General features: G+C 55.7%; 6 protein-coding genes across 6 annotated transcripts; 4 read left to right on the forward strand and 2 right to left on the reverse strand.

The window, feature by feature from the left end:
• Window positions 1-4,005: 4,005 nt before the first annotated feature.
• On the forward strand, window positions 4,006-5,840 carry BDP81DRAFT_449569 (major facilitator superfamily domain-containing protein; the record flags this gene model as incomplete). Its single annotated transcript, XM_060592426.1, has 6 exons — window positions 4,006-4,057; window positions 4,125-4,485; window positions 4,544-4,597; window positions 4,661-5,343; window positions 5,423-5,527; window positions 5,626-5,840. 6 exons carry the CDS (start codon window positions 4,006-4,008, stop codon window positions 5,838-5,840), a joined length of 1,470 nt encoding a protein of 489 aa, XP_060445168.1.
• A 601-nt stretch (window positions 5,841-6,441) lies between these two features.
• On the reverse strand, window positions 6,442-8,000 carry BDP81DRAFT_24578 (uncharacterized protein). The gene is made up of 3 exons (XM_060582865.1): window positions 7,246-8,000; window positions 7,024-7,131; window positions 6,442-6,832 (listed from the first exon to the last, which is right to left on the reverse strand). The coding sequence occupies exons 1-3, from the start codon at window positions 7,762-7,764 to the stop codon at window positions 6,665-6,667; spliced, it is 795 nt and encodes a 264-aa protein (XP_060445169.1). The 5' UTR covers window positions 7,765-8,000; the 3' UTR covers window positions 6,442-6,664.
• Window positions 8,001-9,303: 1,303 nt separating this feature from the next.
• On the forward strand, window positions 9,304-12,357 carry BDP81DRAFT_374269 (uncharacterized protein). The gene is made up of 6 exons (XM_060586694.1): window positions 9,304-9,653; window positions 9,729-10,130; window positions 10,195-10,450; window positions 10,501-10,695; window positions 10,744-10,944; window positions 11,002-12,357. Exons 1-6 carry the CDS (start codon window positions 9,498-9,500, stop codon window positions 11,940-11,942), a joined length of 2,151 nt encoding a protein of 716 aa, XP_060445170.1. The 5' UTR covers window positions 9,304-9,497; the 3' UTR covers window positions 11,943-12,357.
• Window positions 12,358-12,670: 313 nt separating this feature from the next.
• Window positions 12,671-15,864, forward strand: BDP81DRAFT_471600 (WD40-repeat-containing domain protein). The gene is made up of 2 exons (XM_060594592.1): window positions 12,671-13,412; window positions 14,051-15,864. Exons 1-2 carry the CDS (start codon window positions 12,949-12,951, stop codon window positions 15,741-15,743), a joined length of 2,157 nt encoding a protein of 718 aa, XP_060445171.1. The 5' UTR covers window positions 12,671-12,948; the 3' UTR covers window positions 15,744-15,864.
• Window positions 15,865-16,193: 329 nt separating this feature from the next.
• BDP81DRAFT_488462 (beta-eliminating lyase) lies at window positions 16,194-17,832 on the reverse strand (the record flags this gene model as incomplete). Its single annotated transcript, XM_060595241.1, has 2 exons — window positions 17,370-17,832; window positions 16,194-17,258 (listed from the first exon to the last, which is right to left on the reverse strand). Exons 1-2 carry the CDS (start codon window positions 17,443-17,445, stop codon window positions 16,195-16,197), a joined length of 1,140 nt encoding a protein of 379 aa, XP_060445172.1. The 5' UTR covers window positions 17,446-17,832.
• Window positions 17,833-18,777: 945 nt separating this feature from the next.
• On the forward strand, window positions 18,778-20,820 carry BDP81DRAFT_461038 (major facilitator superfamily transporter; the record flags this gene model as incomplete). The annotated part of the gene is made up of 6 exons (XM_060593717.1): window positions 18,778-18,822; window positions 18,871-19,031; window positions 19,119-19,140; window positions 19,378-19,451; window positions 19,523-20,302; window positions 20,373-20,820. The coding sequence occupies 6 exons, from the start codon at window positions 18,778-18,780 to the stop codon at window positions 20,818-20,820; spliced, it is 1,530 nt and encodes a 509-aa protein (XP_060445173.1).
• Between the last annotated feature and the right edge of the window lie 273 nt (window positions 20,821-21,093).

Consider the following 21,093-nt stretch of genomic DNA (forward strand, 5'->3'; position numbering starts at 1 on the left):
TTGAAAAGTTGAAATGCTCTGCACGCGATGGGCGGAAACTGTAGCACACAAAGTAGCCACCGGGGGAGTCAGCGGCCCCAGCAGTTCCCCATGTGAAAACATCAGTGACCAGTGACCAGACTGCCAGAGGCTCCAGACGCGGAGTCTAGAAAGGCACAGGTGACAGGGTGGTGCTCGTCAGTCCTTCAGAGTCCGGTGCCAAGTGGAGGGAAGAGACATGTTGACTAGGTAGGTGGGATTATGACTCTGGCGGTTGATGAAAGCAGCAGATGCAGACAGATGAGATGTCAGGTCCTCCAAAGAACAACGTGTCTGGGCGTTATCAGAAAGTACGGTACCCAAAGACGTTCATTGGATCATGACAATATGGAAGGTATGCACAATAGAAGGGATGGAAGGAACTCACTGTCTGTCTTGCCGTCCGTCTTCCAATGTCTGATCTGATGGACAGGGCAGGGGCCCAAGGGGTGCAGTGCAAGTCTGTAGTGCTGCACTGCTGCAGGTGGGCAAGTGGTACGGAGCCCAGTACACGAGGTGCTGCGTAGAAAACAGACGGCACGGGATTGATCAAGAGCGTTACGTAGGCCCTAATATCCGTGCCAACCCTGAGCCCTGCCCGGTTGTCCCGAAAGGGCTTGGTGTCATGGTTCTCCCCGATGAGGACCCGCCCAGGTGGAGAGCTCACTCATCCTCTATTGATAGATTTCCCCCAGTAATTTTGATAATGGAACCCTTCACCATAGCAATTACGCACCACGCAATTCCTCGACCCAAAAGCATGTCGCTCAAAATCACATTGGGTCGTGGCACTAGAGACAAGTCCAAGGTACCCTGCCTTCCTGTTTGTACCTTGGGGCGTTTAGCGCCGCGGTACTTGTCTGCGCTAACCAGACCTTAGTAAGGTTAAGTACACCATCTCCATTCTAGTGGTTTAGATACGTACCCATCACCAGCGCACGCTTTAGAAAGAAGTATCTTGGGCAGTACGTACTCCTTACTCTTGTCGGCGGAGAGGCCCCACACCATCCTCCCTCACCCTGCATCTGATTGCTGCATCTCTGATTCCACGTCGTCTCCTCCACTTGCACCAACACTGCAGGCGGAATTTGACCACACTTCTTCCTCTGCTCTTGGTCTCGACTATCATCAACTCGTCCACTCATTGGCGCGCACTACTCCAGACACTTTCAACTTCAGATGACAGCCCGCCGTGTGTGTGTGTGTGTGTGTGTGTTTGCTGCTCTGCCAGTCGCAGGATGACGAAAGCCTGCCCTGCTACCCCCCCTCCGTTTAAGCCTCGTCAAACATATCCCGGCAACCCTAATATGTTGACTGTCGATGGACCCGTGGCATGAAGCTTGAAATCTGCCTTACCTGACGGGGCATCTGGGGCAAGCTGAACAAAAGCAAACGCGTCCTTATTCACATTGCTCCATCACTTATAGGGCCATGACGAGTTCACGTTGTTTCAACTTTCAACACGCCGGCGCCAACGACCGGGGCTAACATGGAAACATGGTAAACTTCAACCGACGATGCTGATGCCATTACTCTATTTGTTGTAAGTCTGATGGGAGAAACGTCACGTTGAAACACTCCTTACTCTAATCACCAGAATACGAGCCTATGAAATTGGCCCATCACCTAAGCATACACACAGTAACCATGTGGAGGAAGAGAAGAATGAGGCATCACGGAGCCACTGGCGCGCAAGTCCACACCTCTAGGTTCCGAGATCCATACTTCTTTCTATACCGCTCAACCGGTCAACCCTCGTCTATCCGCCTCGGCCCTCACATCCGACACTTCTGGAGTCTGGAGTCTGGAGTCTGGGATCAGCAAGACTGCGTTGTCGACCTCGGCCCACGAGGAGCGAAGAGATAACGGCTCTGCATGTCGTTGACACATTCCAGGAACGGCACTCTCCGAAGGTCGTAGACGCATATGCACTGCACTGCCCGCAAGCGAGGCTGGCGGGATCCGTCAAGAACCACATGAGCGGCCTCCAGAGGCTTTTCTTTTGGCCGGCCTCCACGGTCGAGAAGCAGTACTATGGAGTGTTTACTGACGTTTGTCTAGTGTCCACGGCAACATATCCCTTCAGAGATATTGCGTGGGGAGCGCGTTGCGCGTCTCCTAGACGAGACATACGGCATGCCAGGGTCTCTCCGCCGGCTCTAGCACACTAGGCGACTACTACCTCTTTTTTACTTTTTCAACCCCATATTAAGCACCAGCCACACTTTCCTACCACGTAAGACTGGCACACCGTGGATCGTGACCCGGAGCTGATGGCCGAAAACGGCACTCTGGCTCCTATGCTTAGTTCATGCGGCACAAACTTCTCCTCTCTTTGAGGCTCTTCCAGCAAGGCTTGGACTTGTTCAAGGACGGGTTACCTTTCCAACTCACCTTACGTGTGCGATGGTGGCGGCGGGCGGCGCGGAACTCGGCTGGACGCATTAGAGTCCATGATTCCCAGAAAGATGATCAGCATCATCAGAACCAGCACCAGCACCTTTGCTGTCTGACGTCTGTTCGCAAGCGCGCAGGACGAACCTGTCTCGACTCTCGAGGTCTTCCCTGCTTGCTTTTCTCCGTCTCTACTCTCCGTCACTCCGTGTGAGCAAAGTATGCAAAGACGGACACTTGCGTACGTCTCATCTCGGAGGTTGTCGCATCTGTCATCTGTCCCTTTTTTTCACCCCCTCGTTGGCTCCTTCACTAGCGTTCCTGCTAGAACCCACCAATTGGTTTTCCTCTGGTCATGTTTCGGTCGCCCATGTCCAAAGCCTTGGCAAAAGGCTTTTTGGTGGAACTTGGCCCCTTAAAATCGAAAACCCCTTCCTTAGTCGCGGATAAGACAGTGGCCGCTGCGGCTAAATCCTTGTCTGTTCCCATTCCTCTGCGTTGCCAAGTCTGTCCTCATTTACACTAGTGCTCAAATTCGGTGAGCAGGATTGGGACCTGATAATCTCCTGCTTAGGCCCGTCGCCTATCCCCGTCCGTCCGTCCTTTGGCTCTTGGGATGTGCCATCCAGTGTTCCTGGCGGCCTTCACGCACCATCACTGCGACTCCACGCGTCCGTCTCTCCAAGATATCACCAGGTAGTGAGTGTACACACAGACTACAGGAAGGTAGCTGTTGTCGTTCTCGAGAGCTGCGACGTCAGGTCCAGACTTTGCATCGGTCATCCTTCATACTCATCCGCGACTTGCTGTTCCCCCGCTATCGTTCTTTGTCCCTCGTCTGCGGCGACTCTCTACTGGTCATCTATTCTTTTCCAAGTTCTCACAGTCATACCGACGAATCATTGTGTTTGACATTGTTAAAAAAGAAGAAGCCCCATGTTTCCCCACAGAATCCAATCAACGACGGGCTACCGAGACAGTAAAGCTTAAACCTTCTGCCGTCTCCCTTCTCTCTGCAAAGTGCTAGGTAGTAGCAGTGAACCACGCCCACGCCCGCCTATACCTACCTCCCTTTTGATGCAACCACGTTGAACGATCGACGCGGCAGATACGCCTGGACTCGACCGTTTCATCGATCGGGCTCGTCCTTTTCAAGCAGGGGGAGTAGCCGCTCTTCACTGCTCTCCGACTTCTTGGAACGGAATTCCAGACGACTCCGTTTACCCGGCTTGCAAAACTGCGCCGTGACTTCTCTAGAAGACTCCTCCAGAAGGGGCTCCATAACCTTCCAGAGATCCCGAGCCGACGGGCAGACAAACTGCATCGTCAGACTCGTCAGAACACGGAGGCTCTCGACACAATCCAGTGATGGATAGCAACACAAGGCATGTAGCGGAGGAAACAACGCGGGCGAGGACGTTGGGAAACGTCCGTTTAAGGCATCCAGAAACGAACGAGATCATATTGATTCCATCGCCATCAGCAGATCCGAACGACCCCTTAAACTGGTAGGTACTGACTGGCGACCTAGATCGTCAAAAAAGCCAGGGATTTTCAGCTGACTCGCTTAGGCCGCAATGGTACAAGTACTACATGGCGGGGTTGATCTGCTTCGCCATGATGATGTGCAACTTTCTGGCAGCGGGTATGCTCGAATCCATCGTCCCCAGAGTATCTTTGTCGACGACTGGCTAACGGAGTCGTTGTTGCAGGGCCCTCGATTGCGTTGCTGGATACGGCCCTGGAGTTCTTCCCCGCGGCTGCTACCGATACTGATGTCCTCAGTCTCGCGATCGCCAGGACTGCTTACTTCTTCACGACGACCGCCCTGCTCCAGGGCGTGGGCAACTTCTTCTGGGTGCCGCTCGCTAACAAGTTTGGCCGGCGGCCAGTCTACGTTGCGAGCTACTCCATCTACTTTGCATGCACAATATGGCTCATCGTTGATCACTCGTACGGTGGCTTCTTGGCCGGCCGGATCCTGATGGGATTTGGCGCTGGAGCCGCGGAGACGATTGCGCCGATTTCCATCGCTGATGTCTTCTTTTTGCACGAAAGAGGTACCGTCATGGCGTGAGTGCTTGTTCTGGCAGAGAAGCAGGTTGGCAGATCGCTAACACCAGGATTGCAGCCTCTATACCGCGTTCCTTTCTGCGGGCGTTGGCTTTGGCGTGGTTATTTCAGGGTAAGTGATGAAAAGGCATCCCAGAGCGTGCCGGAAATCTCTAACCGTCGTGTTTTCTGGCAGTCTCATCACCATCAACCATGACTGGAGAGTCATCTACCAGGTTTCTGCTGCCTTGGTCGGCGTTGTGCTCTTGCTGGCATTCTTCACCTTCCCCGAGACCGCCTACGAGAGAGACGAAGCGAGCGCCTGGAACCGCCTGGGGTCGATAGACGGGAGCAAACCCGGATCGATGAGGTCGGAAGGCGAGCTGCCCGCTCGCCCGCTAGGGACTTCGACGACGAGACGCTCAAAGCAATCATACCTTTCTTCGCTGAAAATCTTCAACAAGACGCTGACGCAGGAGAGCCTGTTGAAGCTGGCGCTGCGGCCCCTGGGCCTGATCCTCTTGCCGCCGGTCCTCTGGGCGGCGCTGGTGCAGGCTGTGACGGTCGGTTTCCTCGTCGCTGTGTCCTCGAATGCCGGTTCCGCGTTTTACTCCGCATACGGGTTCGACTCGTGGCAGATTGGCCTCTGCTTCATTGCTGGCATCCTCGGGGCGCTGCTCGGAATTCCGGCCGGTGGGCATCTTGGCGACATGATTGCAGATTGGTTTACCAGACGAAACGGCGGGATGCGGGATCCGGAGATGCGTCTTCCTAGCATGGCCATCAGTATGGTCACGACGCCGTTGGCCCTCGTCCTCTACGGTGTCGGCATCGATAGCCAGCTGCACTGGATCTGTCCCACCATCGGTCTTGGACTTCGTAAGTTGGCCTCCTTCCCCCTCCCACACCTCCTTGCTCTTTGTCGAAACGACGGTGTTTCTGATCATCCCATCTACAGTTACCTTTTCCATCTCCCAAGGAACGAATATCTGTCTCGTGTACGTGATTGATGCCTACCGGCCCGTCGCCGGCGAGATCACCCTGGCCGTCATGGGCTTCAAGTGTAAGTGGGCGTCCGACTCTTGGCATCCCCCTCCCTCGTCCCAAAACATTTCGTATTTGCCCGGCCTATGAAAGCTGACTTTTGGTCCTCTGTTGTAGCACTCTTCGGCTTCCTGTTGTCATTTTACACCAATACCTGGGTCGAGAAGGCCGGGTACGACAATGCCTTTGGGGCCATGGCGGGAATCGCATCTGCCGTCTTGGTCCTGTGGGTGCCGTTATTCGTCTGGGGCAAGGCGATACGACACGAGTCGTGGAAGTGGCCGATCATCCGGTATATCCATTGGAACGAAGACAGGGAGGTAGGGGAATAAGAAAAGGACGATGGAGAGAAAAGAGAGTGAGAGAGAAAGAGAAGAGACGGGACGAGGTTGTAGTTTTCTTATACCATCCCACACCGATACCTTTTTCCCATGCAGCACACGTATAGCAAGGCGTTTCGGTACTTATAACGGAATTGAAGTTTTTTTATGTTATGACGGGAAAAGGGAAGAGCACAGCAAAATAAGAAGAAGGGCAGCAGCGGTTTTACAAGCTTTAAGGTTCCCTTTTCCCATTATTTTTTCTGATTCTGCCTGGTCTTGCTTTGGCCTCCCCCCGTTCGTTGCGCCAATACGCAAGCCCAGGCTGCCCAGCCCACCTTGGCCCCCTTCGGGATGTGGGAGGGGAGGGACCCCGTTCTCGACACCATGACCCAGACGGCGGGGTGGGGGGGGGGTACACACAGGCGCAGACGGATTAACAACATCTCTCACCCAATCTCAGCTCTGGGCAGCTCGCAACAGCCCCGTTCCTGGGCCCCTTGAACAGACCATTTGATACAGATTTTGGTCATTTTTTTCTTGTGTTTTCCTTGGAAATACTTGCTCAGCTCTACTCTAGCAGCTTAGCACGCTTGGCCAAGGGTGTTATTTTCTGCCCTTTTGGACCCTGAGTCAATGATGAGTAAAGGTTTATCATCCCTCCCTTGTTTGCGTGACTGGGCATGGCAGCATGCTGGTGGTGGGCTACCCAGGCGTGCCAGACCTATACGCGCTCTCTGTCTCTCTTTCTCTCTCTTCCTTTCTCTCTTACGGATAAAAAGGCATCCCATATCCATGCTCCGTCCAGATACAGATGATAAGCCAGCCCCCTTTGCTCAAATACTGAGCCCCCCGTCAATGACGGCGTTAGCACCGGTGACGCTCCTGCTCCTGGCGAAGCACAGCACCTGGTCGGCCACGTCGTCGACCGTGGCGAGGCGCTTGAGGGGCGTCCTGTCGCGGGCGGCCTGTTGCTTTTCTTGCGGGAATTGTAGGCCCCAGTCCTATTACGAGCGGAAACGCATATGGCCAGTGAGCATGTGCTAGTTTTTTTTTTTTTTTTTTTGATCTTTTCTTTACCGGATATGTCTTGCCGTGGATATGGGTATCGTTCGGATGGGGGATACAGACGAGGGTTGTGTAAGGGGGGGAGGAGAAGGGAAGGCGGTGGGGGGGAACATTGTGTGTAACATACCGTCAACATGAGGCCCGGAGAGACGCTGTTTACTCTCACTTTCGGGCCTGCTGCTAATGCGAGGCCTTTTACGAGGTGGATCTGGGCTGCTTTCGTCACGGCGTAGGCCTGTGTTGTTTTGGCGTTCGTGTTAGAAGAGTCTGCCTTGCTTGCTTGCTGAGCCTATACGATATGTGCAGGAGACGGGGTTGTTGATGAGACTGCAAAAGAAAAAGGCATTACCAGCGAGCTCCCGCTAACTTTAACACCGGCCAACGACGCCGTCGTAATAAAGGCGCCCTCGGTCTCGTCGAGGTACGGCCGCGCGGCGTGCATGAGAAACAGGTGCGACTTGACGTTCATGTTGAAGCAGCGGTCCCAGTCGTCCTCGTCGACGTTGTCGTCGAGGTCCTGGATGTTGCGGAGTCTCGTCCAGCCGCCGTTGGAGAAGAGGACGTCGAGGCGGCCGCCGAGCGCGTCGGCGGCTTGTTTGACGAGGGCGGTTGTTTCGGTGCGGGAGGAGAGGTCTGCTTTGATGGCTTTGAAGTGCTGCTTCTGCTGCTGCTGGCTTCCTGCTCCTTCTGTGGGGGGAGAAGAAGCTGGTGAGAGGGACTCGAGTTCCTTGACGAGGGCTTCTGCGCGGTCGCTGTTGTTTGCGTAGTTTATGACGACGCTGTAGCCGTTGCGGGCGAAGAGTTTGGCTGTTGCGGCGCCGAGGCCTGCGCTGCCTGCTGTGATGAGGGCGGTTGGGATTGGAGACATTGTTTTGAGAGTTCTTTTCCGGTTCTTTTTCCCTTCCCTTGTTCCTGTGGTTGTTTCGACCGATAATGAAGAGGGCGGGGTAGTACGGTGTGAGTGCCAGTGAGAGCGGACTTGTTCGGTCCCGATGAGATTTGTGTTGTAGGTTCTCCGGAGCTTTGTATCGGAATTCCGGTGTCGGGGCGGGGTAGGTCGGGACCAGATTGGGGCCGGCACGCACCCAAGGAGCCGAAGAAAGGGCGGGGTAGCTCACGCGGGAGTACCTTACGCGGGTGCCGAGGGTTCCATGTGGGTTCGCGCGAGCAGTAGGTTTGGATCTTGGTGTCCGTTTACCATGGATAAGATCCGATGGGATGAATAACAGCAAGGTGAGGCTTGGAGGGATCTTTAGTTATATTGATATGGCCAATGAGTTGGGTTGAGTTCAACTCATCCTATGTTTGCTGTATTCGTAACACGATCAGCTACTGAGTGCGATGGACGGCACATGGGAACCAGAATCGGAATTGGAGCTGGAACAAGAAGGGCCGGTACTATATGCGGCAGATGCATCAATTACAGAGGAGAGATGCTATGACTTTGACTCGATGTCACTTGGATGTATCTACTCAATGACAGACATATTGGTGCAGGAAGTTGTGGTAAACTAGAAGTCACAGCAGCAGCAGCATCAGCAGCAGCAGTAAGAAAGCCAACGGACCCACCCCCACCTGAGCCGATCTTTTGCTCGCTTCTCCCCCTCCTTGATCGGAAATACTCCCCGACACATCCTTACCGAGAAGTCTGTTTTTACGACATACCACTCGGTTCCAACTCATGTTGAGAATGTTTATTGCAACCTTTCACTAAACGACGGCTGACACCTTCCCCTTGCAAGCTTCGATCTACCGCCTGCTCGAAGCCGGCATACCGTTGGGACCTTGTGCGTGCATGAGCCCAGCTGTGGATTAGTTTCAAGTCTTGTACAAAGTTGCACGGCAAAATGTTTCTATTGTTCTCATGGCAGATGGATACAGAGGGAACAGGGGGGTACTAGGTGAACCACATAGTATGGTCGATGTGACTAAATGACTTTCCGCGTATAACTTGTCTCCTCCCCCCCCCGCCATGCTTCCGGCCTTCCGCCCGCCGGCAGAAAATGTGGGGGGGGGGGGGGGGGGAAGGATGATGGGGAGGAGCAAACCGCCCAGCCAGTGGTCACCTTCGGCATGGCTTTTTTTTTGATGAGTTAGGGGGCATGATGACCTATACTAGTTCCTTTTCCAATTCTCGCCCTGTGAACGCTCGGCGACTTGCAAGAGTCCGGGGTTGCCGTGGTAGTTTTCGATGGTGGGTGGTTGCAATGGGATGGGGGGAGGCAATGGAGACAAGGGAGGGAGGGGCCGAGCTGTCGAGCCCAGCAGGCCGACGATCGACGCGGTGGCGTAGCGTCGAAGTCCGGGGGCGGGAAGCGTTTGAGATGACGGGCTGTAATGTAAGTCTTACGGTATCATTTCTTCCCCGTCAACCAACGGTTATATCTCGTCTCTTTTTTTTTTTCTCTTAACCCATAGCCTTGGCCATTTTCTGTCTCGACGCCGCTCTCCTTTGCTCTCTCTCACATCATTGCTTGCAGCTCTGACATTCCTAAATAATATTCTCATCCACAACTGTGAGAGTCGAGCAAAGGTCTTGTTTCACAATCTAACCAGAACAACGCACTCTCTTTTTCCTTTGCACACGTCGAGCCCGGCACCATGTTGGTCAACGGAGAGGCTCAGCGCCCTAACGGCGTGTACTCGAGTCCCATGGTCCACGAGCATCCCCGACCACTCAAGATTGCCATTGTAGGCGCCGGCATTGGTGGTTTAAGCACAGCTATAGCACTGCGCCGGCAAGGACACCAAGTTGACGTAGGAAGCTCCCCCCTCCCCGTAGCCCCATCCCCCTCATCTCACTTGTGTACTCACGCTTCCATCTCATCGTAGTTGTATGAGCAAACAAGGCTCGCCAACGAGACCGGTGCCGCCGTTCACCTGGCGCCCAACTCCAACGGCCTCTTGCGAAGATGGGGCATCTACGCCGAGACGTTCGGCGCCAACCCTGCGCACCACTTCAAGGAGAGAGACCTGCAAAACCAAGGCGGCTTCGACGTCGACATCACAAAGTCCCAGGGCCAATGGCAGCATCCCTGGCAGCTCGTCCACCGCGCCTACCTTCACAACGAGATCCGCAACGTCGCCACCGCGGAGGACGGGGGGGTCACCACGCCGGCGAAGCTTCATGTCGCGTCCAAGGTTGTCGGCGCGGACCCCGAGAAGGGCGAGTTATCGCTGGAGGACGGGACGACCGTCCAGGCGGATGTCATCCTCGGTGCTGACGGTATCTATGTGCGTACACGATGGGTTTACAAAAAGTGTTATTGTTTGTTTCGTACTGACCTTTTCCAAATAGTCCAAGGTCAGGAGATTCGTAACCGGCACCGACTACAAACTTTTCCGGTCGGGCAAGGCGGCGTTCCGTTTCCTCATCCCCCGCGCCGCGGCGCTCGAGGATCCCGTTACTGCACCTTTGGTCGACAGGGAGAACTCTCTGGGTATTTGGTTTAGTACAGACAGGCGCATCGTGATTTACCCGTGCAACAATAACCAGCTTCTCAACTTTGTTTGCATCCACCCCGATACCGAGTCTCAAGCAAATGCAAGCGACGGTATGTCTCTTCACGACTCATCATACAGCGGGAAACTGACGAAACATTAGAATGGAATAAGAAGGGTTCTATTGAACAACTACTCAAGGTTTACCAAGACTTTGATCCTGCCCTATTGCAGTTGATCAAGAAGGTTCACCCCGATGAAGTCAATGTCTGGCAATTGTTGGATATGGAGGCCATGCCGACGTGGGTGAATGGCAAGCTCGCCCTTCTGGGAGACGCCGCGCATCCTTTCACACCTCGTAAGTCTATTCCGACAAGACCCCACCTCGAGACTAACAAACCCGTAGATCAGGGGCAAGGCGCAGGTCAGGCGATGGAAGACGGGGCAGCGTTGGCGGTCGTTCTACCAAAGGGGACATCTCCCGACGAGGTCCCTGAACGTTTACGTCTGTACGAAAAGATCCGCATGGAGCGCGCGCACAAGATACAAGAGTTCTCTCGTCAAGCCGGCAAGGACAGGACACCAGGCCAACCACCTGCCATCCAAAGTTCGTGAAAGGCTCCCCCACTCACACCCCTGGCAGACCACTAACACGACGAAACAGTGATGAACTACACAAACTACAACTTTGGCCACGACGAACACGACCACGCCACAAAGATCTTCAACAAGTACCTCTGGTCCAAGAAGCAGGATATGTACTGGCGCATGCCCATCGGCTTCGGTCCCTTCCCGGGTCCCCGACAAGACTTCTTCGGCCGACGACAGCCCTCCGAGCTCGAGCGCACCTTCAAGACAATGTCGGTCAAATTCCTCACGTCGCGCACCCTCCTCGAGAGCATCCTCCCCACGGACTCGTTCCGCTTCAAGGACCCCGGCACCGTCTGCGCCGCCTCGCTCTCCGTCACCCAGCTCAACAACATGTCCTGGCTCGGCGGCGGCGGCTACAACCACCTGGGCCTGTACATCCACGGCATCGAGTACGTCAAGCGCGACGGCGCCGCGATCAACGGCACCCACCTGTCGGTGCTCTTCGAGTCCCTGACGGACCCCATCGTCTCCGGGCGCGAGGAGCTCGGCATGCCGAAGCTGTTTTGCGACATTGACCTCGAGCACCACGCCACGGCGGCGCGCGTCCGCGCCTCGTGGCGGGGCGCCACGTTTGCCGACATTTCGCTCAAGAACTTGCGCCGCGACGAGCCCGAGACGGAGCACGGTACCATTGGTGGCGAGGCGGACTACGGGATCCTGACGTACCGGTATATCCCTTCCGTCGGGCAGCCGGGCAAGGCTGATGCCGAGTACGCGTGTGTTGTGCCGCATGAGGAGGAGGCCAAGGACGTGCCGGCTACGGTGCATGCCGTGTCGAGGGCGTCTACGGCTGATGTGTCGGTTAAGATGGATGGTCATGATTGGGAGAAGCTGCCGACGTTGCATCACGTTGCCAAGTTCTTGGCTGAGATGCCCATCTATGAGGTTGTGGGCGCAAAGGTAGTGGAGGGAACGGGCGTGCCGAATGTTTCTGCGGCTCGGAGGATAGAATAGGGACGACAGGTCCAAAGTTCTAGGGTCAAGGAGGAGAGATTGTCACATCATCAGATAGTTAGCTTCTCATGGTTGAACGCATTGTGTACATTTTTCTTTTCTCATAGTGGCCTTCAGGCTTTAGGCCTGATGAATACCCAACATTGTATTTTGATTTTGATCACCAAAGCCCGTAAGAAATTGAAAGTGCCCTAAACTAAGATGTGACCATGAGTATCTTTTCTGCAATCCGACTTCCAAGACTTCATACCCTGTCCTGTTTGTTCTCGAACTCATCGAATTCAATTCTTTCACGCCGACTTCCATCAGCCCTCCCCTCCGTTTGCCCGGCTCTTACAGTCAGTCGCCCGTGAGCCCGAACCCGAAATCTCAGATCAACGATGCCTACCCGAGATGGTGTCAACGATGAACGATGACATCCCAGAGATCATGTGCAAAGGCAAACCTTTAGCCCAGTTTCTGTGGCCTTGTTCGCATCAGGTCCATACTTGGGTACTCAGGTAATGCAACCAACACGGGTAAAGAATACAGTTTCATAGCGTCCCCCGAGCTGTCCTCCCGTCCCCGCACAACCCACCTCCTCTTGCGTACCGGCCCCACCTCCACTTTCCGGCCACTTGCTCCGGATGGCTGTCAACTGCCTGAACAAGCTATATGACGTCGGATGCCGACCCGGCAACTACTTCAAACATGGTCTCGAAGAGGGGGGATGGCGGGGAACGGATGATTGACAGGATGTTACTGAATGTACTTGGGATTATTTGTAAGCTCGATGAAGATGTCGAGGGGAGTAGAAGACTGCCCGTTCTTCTTCTCGGAAGCTTGCTCGTCTCAACTTTCTTCATCACATACCTTAGCTCTCCCACAAACTCTGCCTAGGCTATTTATACTTTACATCTCAAGAGAAAGCAAAAGCTGCACCATACAAAGACATTTCAACACCGCAAAACCCTCTATCCGTCGTACAAACCTACATTGAACAAGACACAGCACACACATCTCAACAATGGCATCCCAACCAACACCCAGCGACCTCCGCCGCCCCCACCGCTTCATCACAGACCACGACCCCTCAGGCAAAGCAATCTTCAACACCGCCGTCGACACCGAAATCCCACAACAAACCGTCGGCGGCGGCGCCAAATTCTACCTAGGCTACACCACAGAACAAACCCCCGTCTCCCTGACGGCCAACGCAGACGTGACAGCCTACGCCCAGCGCCTGGCCAACCCGCCGGGAATCGTGATCCCCGGCGGCAGCGTCGTGCGCATCGTCGACATGGCGCCCGGTTCGCTGAGTCCCATGCACCGGACCGTCAGCCTCGATTACGGGGTGGTGCTCGAGGGCGAGATCGATTTGGTGCTGGATTCGGGCGAGACGAGGAGGATGCGGAGGGGGGACGTGAGTGTGCAGAGGGGTACGATGCACGCTTGGAAGAATGTGAGCGAGACGGAGTGGGGGAGGATGTTGTATGTGCTGCAGGAGGCGGAGCCGATCGAGGTTGCTGGAGAGGTGTTGAAGGAGGATTATGGGGTTGGGATGGAGGATGTGAAGCCTTCTTCCAAGTGAGGAGGCAGAGTTGGTACTGTATGTCTCTTGAGAACGCTGATGGAGTGAATATCCTGGCGTTTTCTCGAAGTACATGATGTCCATTGCATTGTCGGATATTAGGACCTCATGAGCTTGGGACTTGGGGACAGCTAGATGAGACTGGTCAAGAGCAAGTCACTAGAGCATCGGTTCTCTCGCAGTTTTATTTGGAAGTAGTTCGGCATTCAGCATTTGCCGTCTGATACTTGACAACAATTGAGAAGCCAAGAACAAGATGTGCATGTTAAGAGCACCGGTTGTCTGCACACCCCGTTCTGGGCTTCAAGGTGAACTGCCTCTCTCAGTGCTTAAGGCGCACCCGTGGACCCCACATGCCCGGAGCCGGAGCGGGACGGCGAAAAGAGCCACCGTAGCCGAGAAATTTTCAGTGGACCCCGACCGCAGTGTGGCTGGCGCGCGCATCATCAGTTGACCACTTGCTTGCACGTACCGTTGTAAGCTCTTTAAAATCCCAAATACCAAAAAAAATAAAATTTACATTCGTTCCCTTCGCCAGGCACCCATTGGAGCTCAACACACCTCTCCGCGAGCTCCAAATCCCTCGATCAAATCCTCCGAACCACCACCCTCTCTATAGGCGACTTTGCAACAACTCTGACATTCCCGGGCCGAAAGCCCTCCCGCTGCCCAAGATGATGCACCCTTCGCGACAAGCCTACGTCGAGGAGGCGATGGATGAGGACAGAGGCATTGCGCTGGAGGACATCCCCGTCGACCACGACTACGAGATCCCCTCAGCCTTCGCCGGTGCCGCGCCCGAAAAGACGTCCGCCGTCCTGGCGCAGATGGAGAGGAAGAAGCTGGCGGCGAGCATCGCGGTGCCTACGGACGACAACCGGGTGCGCACGAAGCTCAGGGAGATGGGCGAGCCGGTCACGCTCTTTGGCGAGGGCAAGCCCGAACGCAGAGACCGCCTGCGGAACCTGTTGGTCATTCAGCAGGAAATGGCGGGCATCGAGAACGGCGACATTACCATGGAGGACGCCGAGGACGAGGACAAGGACGAGGACGAGCAGGACGAGGAGTTTTACACACCCGGCGGCCAGGCCCTGTTGCAGGCGCGCATTGATATCGCAAAGTATTCCCTGCCGAGGGCGCGGAGGCGAGTGCAGTTTCAAAAGGCCGAGTCTACGATCCCCTTGCGCACGCACGTCAAATTCCGGAAACAGATCAAGGAGAAGCTGGAGGGTTTCGAGCTTCAGGGCAGTCAGACGGCCGGTGACAGACACGTCAGCATGACGAGGTTATCACCAAACGGAGAGGTCGTTGCCGCGGGGAACTGGGGTGGAGGGCTCAAGCTCATCGAGATCCCGAGCATGGAGGCCAAGATGAACCTCCGAGGACACACACAGAAGATTAGCGGTATCTCATGGTACCCAGGGTCCACGCTACCCGAGGGCAACGTATCACCCGACACGGTGAACCTTGCGTCCGGCGGAGCTGAGGGCTTGGTCCACCTGTGGTCTTTGAACAAAGATACCCCCCTTTCGACCCTGACGGGCCACGGCGGCAGGGTATCCCGCGTCGAGTTCCACCCTTCCGGCCGGTATCTCGCATCGGCCTCAGACGACACGACATGGAGGCTCTGGGACGTGGAAACGACGGCAGAGCTGCTGCTGCAAGAGGGCCACTCCAGGGGCGTGTACACGGTCAGCTTCAACGCCGACGGGTCCCTCCTGGCCAGCGCGGGCCTGGACAGCATCGGCCGCATCTGGGATCTGCGGTCCGGCAGGACGGTCATGATCCTCGACGAGCACATCCAGCCCATCTACGCGCTCGACTGGGGCTCCGACGGCCACAGGGTGCTCTCGGGATCGGCCGACGGCTGGGTGAAGTGCTGGGACGTGCGCAAGGTGCAGCGGACGGCGAACCTCGGCGCGCACGCCAAGGCCGTCTCGGACGTGCGGTGGTTCCGGGGCCTGGACGACCCCATTGACGGCCACCCGCCCGGCGCCGACGAAAAGGGCGCGCAGCAGCCCAAGAAGGCGGGGACGTTTTTCGTTTCTGGCGGGTTCGACGCAAAGATTAAAATCTTCTCGGCCGATAACTGGGGCTTGGTGCAGACGCTCAGCGGGCACTCTGGGCCGGTTGCCAGTGTTGATGTGAGCAGGGACGGCAAGTGGATCGTTAGTGGTGGTCATGACCGGACGGTCAAGCTCTGGGGCCGGAATGATGGCGAGGGAGTGTAAGGGAGATGTTTTGGTTTTAGAAGACGGAGGGAGATACCGACTCCTGTAGAACAATAAGATACCCCCTTCAAAGTTCAGTCACTCGCGACGACCCTTCGCTGCCTGCCAAGTGGGTGGTGACACAAACAGTTTGCCGCTTCGTACTTTTCCTCTGTCTCCTATTTGTGTTCTACTACTACCATCATTACTATGACTACTAGTAGTAAGAGTACTACTATTCTTCTTTCTGTTTTCCATGTATTCCTTACAGGATACCCTTTATAAAGCGTAGTATAGTGATAATAACAATGGCTGTGGTAGTAAGAAGGCAGCTAGCTAGTCGTACGTCGACAGGCATCCTGTCTTGTCGCCCACTTGCCTGCGTCCAACAAGACTCGGATACTTCAGTGGTCAATTCTGCCGCGAACAAGGATTCAAATCGTCGTTTCCAAGGGTCATGATAAGAAGACATCTACAACCTCGCCTTGGGCAACCCATCAACTCCAGCAGACACCCCACGAACCCTCCCAAGAACCTCATCCATCACATCCCCCAACAACCTCATCGCAACCTCCCCAACCTGATGATGCAACACAACCCTCTTCCCATCCAACCTGATTCCCCTCCGCCTCCCAGCCTCATTCCACTGCTTGACACCCACCCCGCAACCCCGGAGATCCAACCAGACCATATTCGTCTCAACAGGCTTCAACAGCACCCCGCCCCTGGAAACCCACATCCCCCCGACCTCGGCCGCCATCACACGACTCCTCCCCAACACGCCCCTCACATCCCTCGTCCCGGGACCAAAGTTCTCGAGAACAGCCTGCCGCGCCGCGGCGGCGAGGACGCCGGCCTGTCTCATCCCGCCGCCGATACTCTTCCGCATCCTTCGCAGACGCTTGATCAGCTCCGCGGAACCAAGGACCATGGCGCCCATCGGCGCGGCGAGGTTCTTGCTGAAATCTAGCGTGAGCACATCACAACACCGTCCAAAGTCCTCCAAGCTGCCCGCGCCAGCCGAGACAGCTTCCCATAGCCTCGCGCCGTCCATGTGTACCGCAATCCCCCTCGCGGAAGTCCACTCCCTGATCCTCCTCATCTCCACCAGCGGAACAACGACACCCGAGCACGTATTCTCGATACTCACCACCCGCGTGGGGCATTTATGTACGTCATCCGTCAGAACGGCATGTTTCTCGATATCTTGGAGTGTGAGATAGAGTCCGTTGCGCGGCCGGATCCCCTGGACCATGGCGCCCGAGAGGTGGGCCACGCCGCCGGCTTCCCAGTGGAGTATGTGCGCGGAGGCGTCGGCGAGGACGGCGTGCGGGGGTTGCGTGAGGAGGGTGCGGAGGGCGAGTTGGTTTGCCATTGTGCCGGTGAGGACGAAGGCGGCGGCGGCGTGGCCGCAGGTTGCTGCGAGGGAGGTTTCGAAGCGGGAGGTTGTGGGGTCTTCGGAGTAGACGTCGTCGGAGAGGGTTGTGTGGGTTATTGCGGCGAGCATTGTGAGGGAGGGGGTTGTGATTACGTCGCCTGGAGAGGGTTTGGGGCTTGGTTAGATGAGTAGGTATTGGGTTACGGGAATAGAATTGAGATGAGGAGCGGTGTTTGGGATGGCCGGGGGTGGAAAGGGGGTTGACGTACTTCTGAAGTCGAAGGCGGCACCGGTCTGCTGGGGAGAGCCCCAGAGGATAGGGGCATTCTCGTCGTCGGGTGTCATGATGAGGATTTCGTCGAGTTTTCAGTTGTCAAGGAATGGTGCGCAGTTGCTAGCTGTTGTTGAAACCAGAGCAGGCTCCCAGAGCCCTCGCATGAGTATTACCAACTCGAAGCAAAACAGCGATGAGGAGCAGGCACAGGTTTGCTTGTTTGATCTGTCCTGCACGGTGGGATCCCTCGACGGCTTTTACGCACGTGTTATTGTGGAAGCCTTGGCCGGGTTCTGGTGGTGATTATAAGAGTAGCGATATTGCTGTTCATGCCTCGACGATCAATCTGACCCGAACTGTAGATTTCATCACGAGATACCTAGGTCTAGAATCTCTACCGCTCCAAATTGTGAGCAACAAATGGGACACATCCGTCTGCATTCATCGTGGCGTTTCTATAAGGATTCTTACAGAGAGGTTGTTTGTACAACCATCCCGTATCAACCGCGCGCGCGCGTGTGTGAGGGAGGGGGGCTAGACGAGAAAGGGCATGTGTTTGTATGTAAGTGAGAGAGATGTCATGCAGTCAGCTCAGGGCCCATCTCAATCACAGCGCCTTCGCCTCGTCAAATCAGCGGGAAATGGTGCATATTAGAGGAGAGGCCCTGGGCTAGTGACAGACCAAGTCAGCTTAACAAGTCGATTCTAGAAGGTATGCTCGACATGCCTCGGACTCGAGTCCAGCCCCCCCATTGGCTCAAACGGATCGTGAGCACTGTATATGTTGTGATGTCTGTCGACGATTGGACCGTTGACGCGAAGGGCCCCAAATCCAAGTGCTTACGGCAGATGTAACCCGTCTAGGAATCTCACATGCAGCAAATAGTTTGCTTTCCTTGTTGGTCCTTAATCGTCTTCCCGTTCGTGATTTGTAGCAGCTTTCACGATCTCTAAAGGAGTTCTCTGGCTTTCCTTGGAAATCCTGGGGCTGAGTTTTCCTTCGCCTGCTTTCGCCTCTTCCGAGTTAGCAGGGCATTTGTTGGCATTGTAGGATTCTTGTTGAATATGTTTTGATGACCAAGAAGAGGATTAGAGAAGGAGGGCTGGTGTTTCTCTTGGCTGGATGGAGGTGCCTACAATTTGCAGAGAAAATGATACTCCGTCGTCGATCAGCGGTGTGGGATATAAGCCGGTAGCCGGAAGCATAATGCAGTCCCCCAAAAAGGGGGGAGACGACGGTATTGTACTGGCGTCCATTCTACGAGTCCTCTCTTCGTAGCAATTGCTTTTCCAGTCATTTTACTATACTCAACCGCCTGTCTAGATCATACTCATCTAACATCACTAACCTCCACCCCCCAACTTCCTTCCCGTCCCCTTTTCCCCTTGCCGCGTCTCCAAACATGGTCCTCGAGTGCCACTACCCCCAGGAACCGACGGAGTCCGACGTCAAGAAAATCGCCGCCTCATCCTGCGCCGTTGTCGAGAAGACGGAGGCCGATACGGATGAGACTGCGGTCCTAGCACGGTACGGGGTCGAGAGGCGCGCCGACGGCTTCGTCAACTGGCAGCGGGACTGTGCTACGCACCCGAGGAACTGGACTACCAGACGGAAGACGTTTGATACCACGGTCATCATTCTGTTTGAGCTGTACACGTGAGAGAGAGAGAGAGAGAGAGAGCTTTTCATCTGTTTTCCCTCAATGTTTGTTTTGAATCCATGTATAGCTGACGGGTTGATAAGAACGATTATAAGTACAACTGGGGTATGTGATTCTACTACATTACCTTGTCTTATGTTACCTACCATCCATACCCACCGGTCCCTGCCGAGGCGATCCGTGTCGCGGGAGGAACCGAGCGGCTGGGAGAGATTCCTGGGTCGTTGCTATATCAAAACCCCCTATACCAAAGTCCCTTATACCTACATAGCAACATCGACATAATCATCAGATACAAATCAAAGACAAACGATATGCTGACAAGGCTCTGCCCCCATACAGGCTGTCGCCGCAACAGAGGCCGCTCCAGACTATGGCCTTAGTCGCCAGGTGTCCCTGGTGGGCTTCACCCTAATGTAAGAGCTCCCTCCCTCTCTCTCTTAAATCATTTCCTCCCTGGAAATGAATACTCACAACAAGGTGATAGGTACCAACTAGGCCAAGCAATAGGCGGCTTCCTCATCCCCCCCTTCTCAGAGCTCTTCGGCCGCCGCCTCCCCTACCTCATCTCCTGTGCCGCCTTCTGCCTCGCCAGCCTCCTCACCGGCCTAGTCCACGCCCCCGCGGCGGTCTACGCGGGCCGCTTCGCCGCAGGGCTGGCCTCCGCCGTGCCGTCCGTCGTCATCGCCGGCAGCGTGGAGGACATGTTCAACACGAAGCGCCGCGTCTGGATCATTGTCCTCTGGAACGCGGGGACGACCGTCGGGCTGTGCTTTGGCCCCGTCTACGCCGCGTACATCTCCGAAGCGGTCGGGTGGCGGTGGATCTTTTATAGCGCGGCCGTCGTGACGGCGGTGCTTCTTGTGGCCATGTTTGGGATCAGGGAGAGCCGGCCTAGTATCCTGCTGGGGGCCATTATCAGGAAGATTCAGAGGGAGACGACGGTGCGGGAGCTGGCGTGGCATAACCCGGATGAGGCGCGCGACTGGCGGGCCTTGGTCCGGATCAGCGTCCTTCGACCGGGGAAGATTTTGCTCACGGAGCCGTTGGTCATTATGGTGGCGCTCATATCGGCGTCGTCGTGGGGTATGATCTACCTTTTTACCGAGTCGCTTACCGTGGTCTACGTCTCGCTCGGGTTCACCAAGACGCGGGCGTCTCTGCCGTTCCTGGCCATCGCCGTCGGCGTCATCTTCACGTTTCTCCCTCGCTTGTGGGATATGAAGGTCGTCCGGGACCGCCAGCGGAAGCAGATTCCCATCCAGCCGTAAGTGACTCATGTACCCTTCCCTTCACCGTGATCTCTCATGGCTGATGAGTCCCTATTCCTTGACCAGAGAGGACAAAATCATCGGCTTCGCCTTCGCCGCCCCGGCACTCGCCATCGGACTGGCGTGGTTCGCGTGGACGGTGCCGCCGCTGGTGCCGGGCGTCCACTGGGCGGTCCCGACGGCGTCCCTCGTGCTCGTGGGCTTCGCGGTCAACGAGACGGCGCACACGCTGAGCGGCTACCTCGCGGACTCGTACCTGCTCTACTCGGCGTCGGCGTTCTCGGGTCTCGCGCTCGTGCGAGCCGTCGCTTCGGGGCTGACGCCGCTCGTGGCGCACGAGATGTACGCCGGGCTGAACGCCAACTACGCGGGCACGATACTGGCGGGGCTGGCGGCCGCGTTCTGCGTGACGCCGTGGGTGTTTTTCCGGTTCAGCAAGAGGTTGAGGCAGAGGAGCCCGTTTGCGCGATTTAGTTTGGAGACGCATTACTTGACCAACGTGGAGGAGAATTAGTAGATCACGGTTGATGTTCAAAAAAGGCGATGGAGAGAGGTGAGAGTGTCGTTTGATGTCTAGCAAAAATCACAGTTTGGGCTTAGTCAACCGGCGTTGACGTGACCATCGAGGAGGGAAGATCGTCGTCGCCCGAGTTTCGACAGGGTTGGCTGCGGAGGATGGGGCACCTTATTCGGTGGGAACCAGTGGGGAAGGCGTTTGTGGTTGCTGCGACGAACATGTGTTTGCGGTGTTTTGGTCGATTCCATAAAGTGAGGTCGATAATCATAC

Source organism: Colletotrichum phormii (genome assembly GCF_030913505.1).
Source record: "Colletotrichum phormii strain CBS 102054 chromosome Unknown BDP81scaffold_10, whole genome shotgun sequence".
Taxonomy (NCBI): domain Eukaryota; kingdom Fungi; phylum Ascomycota; class Sordariomycetes; order Glomerellales; family Glomerellaceae; genus Colletotrichum; species Colletotrichum phormii.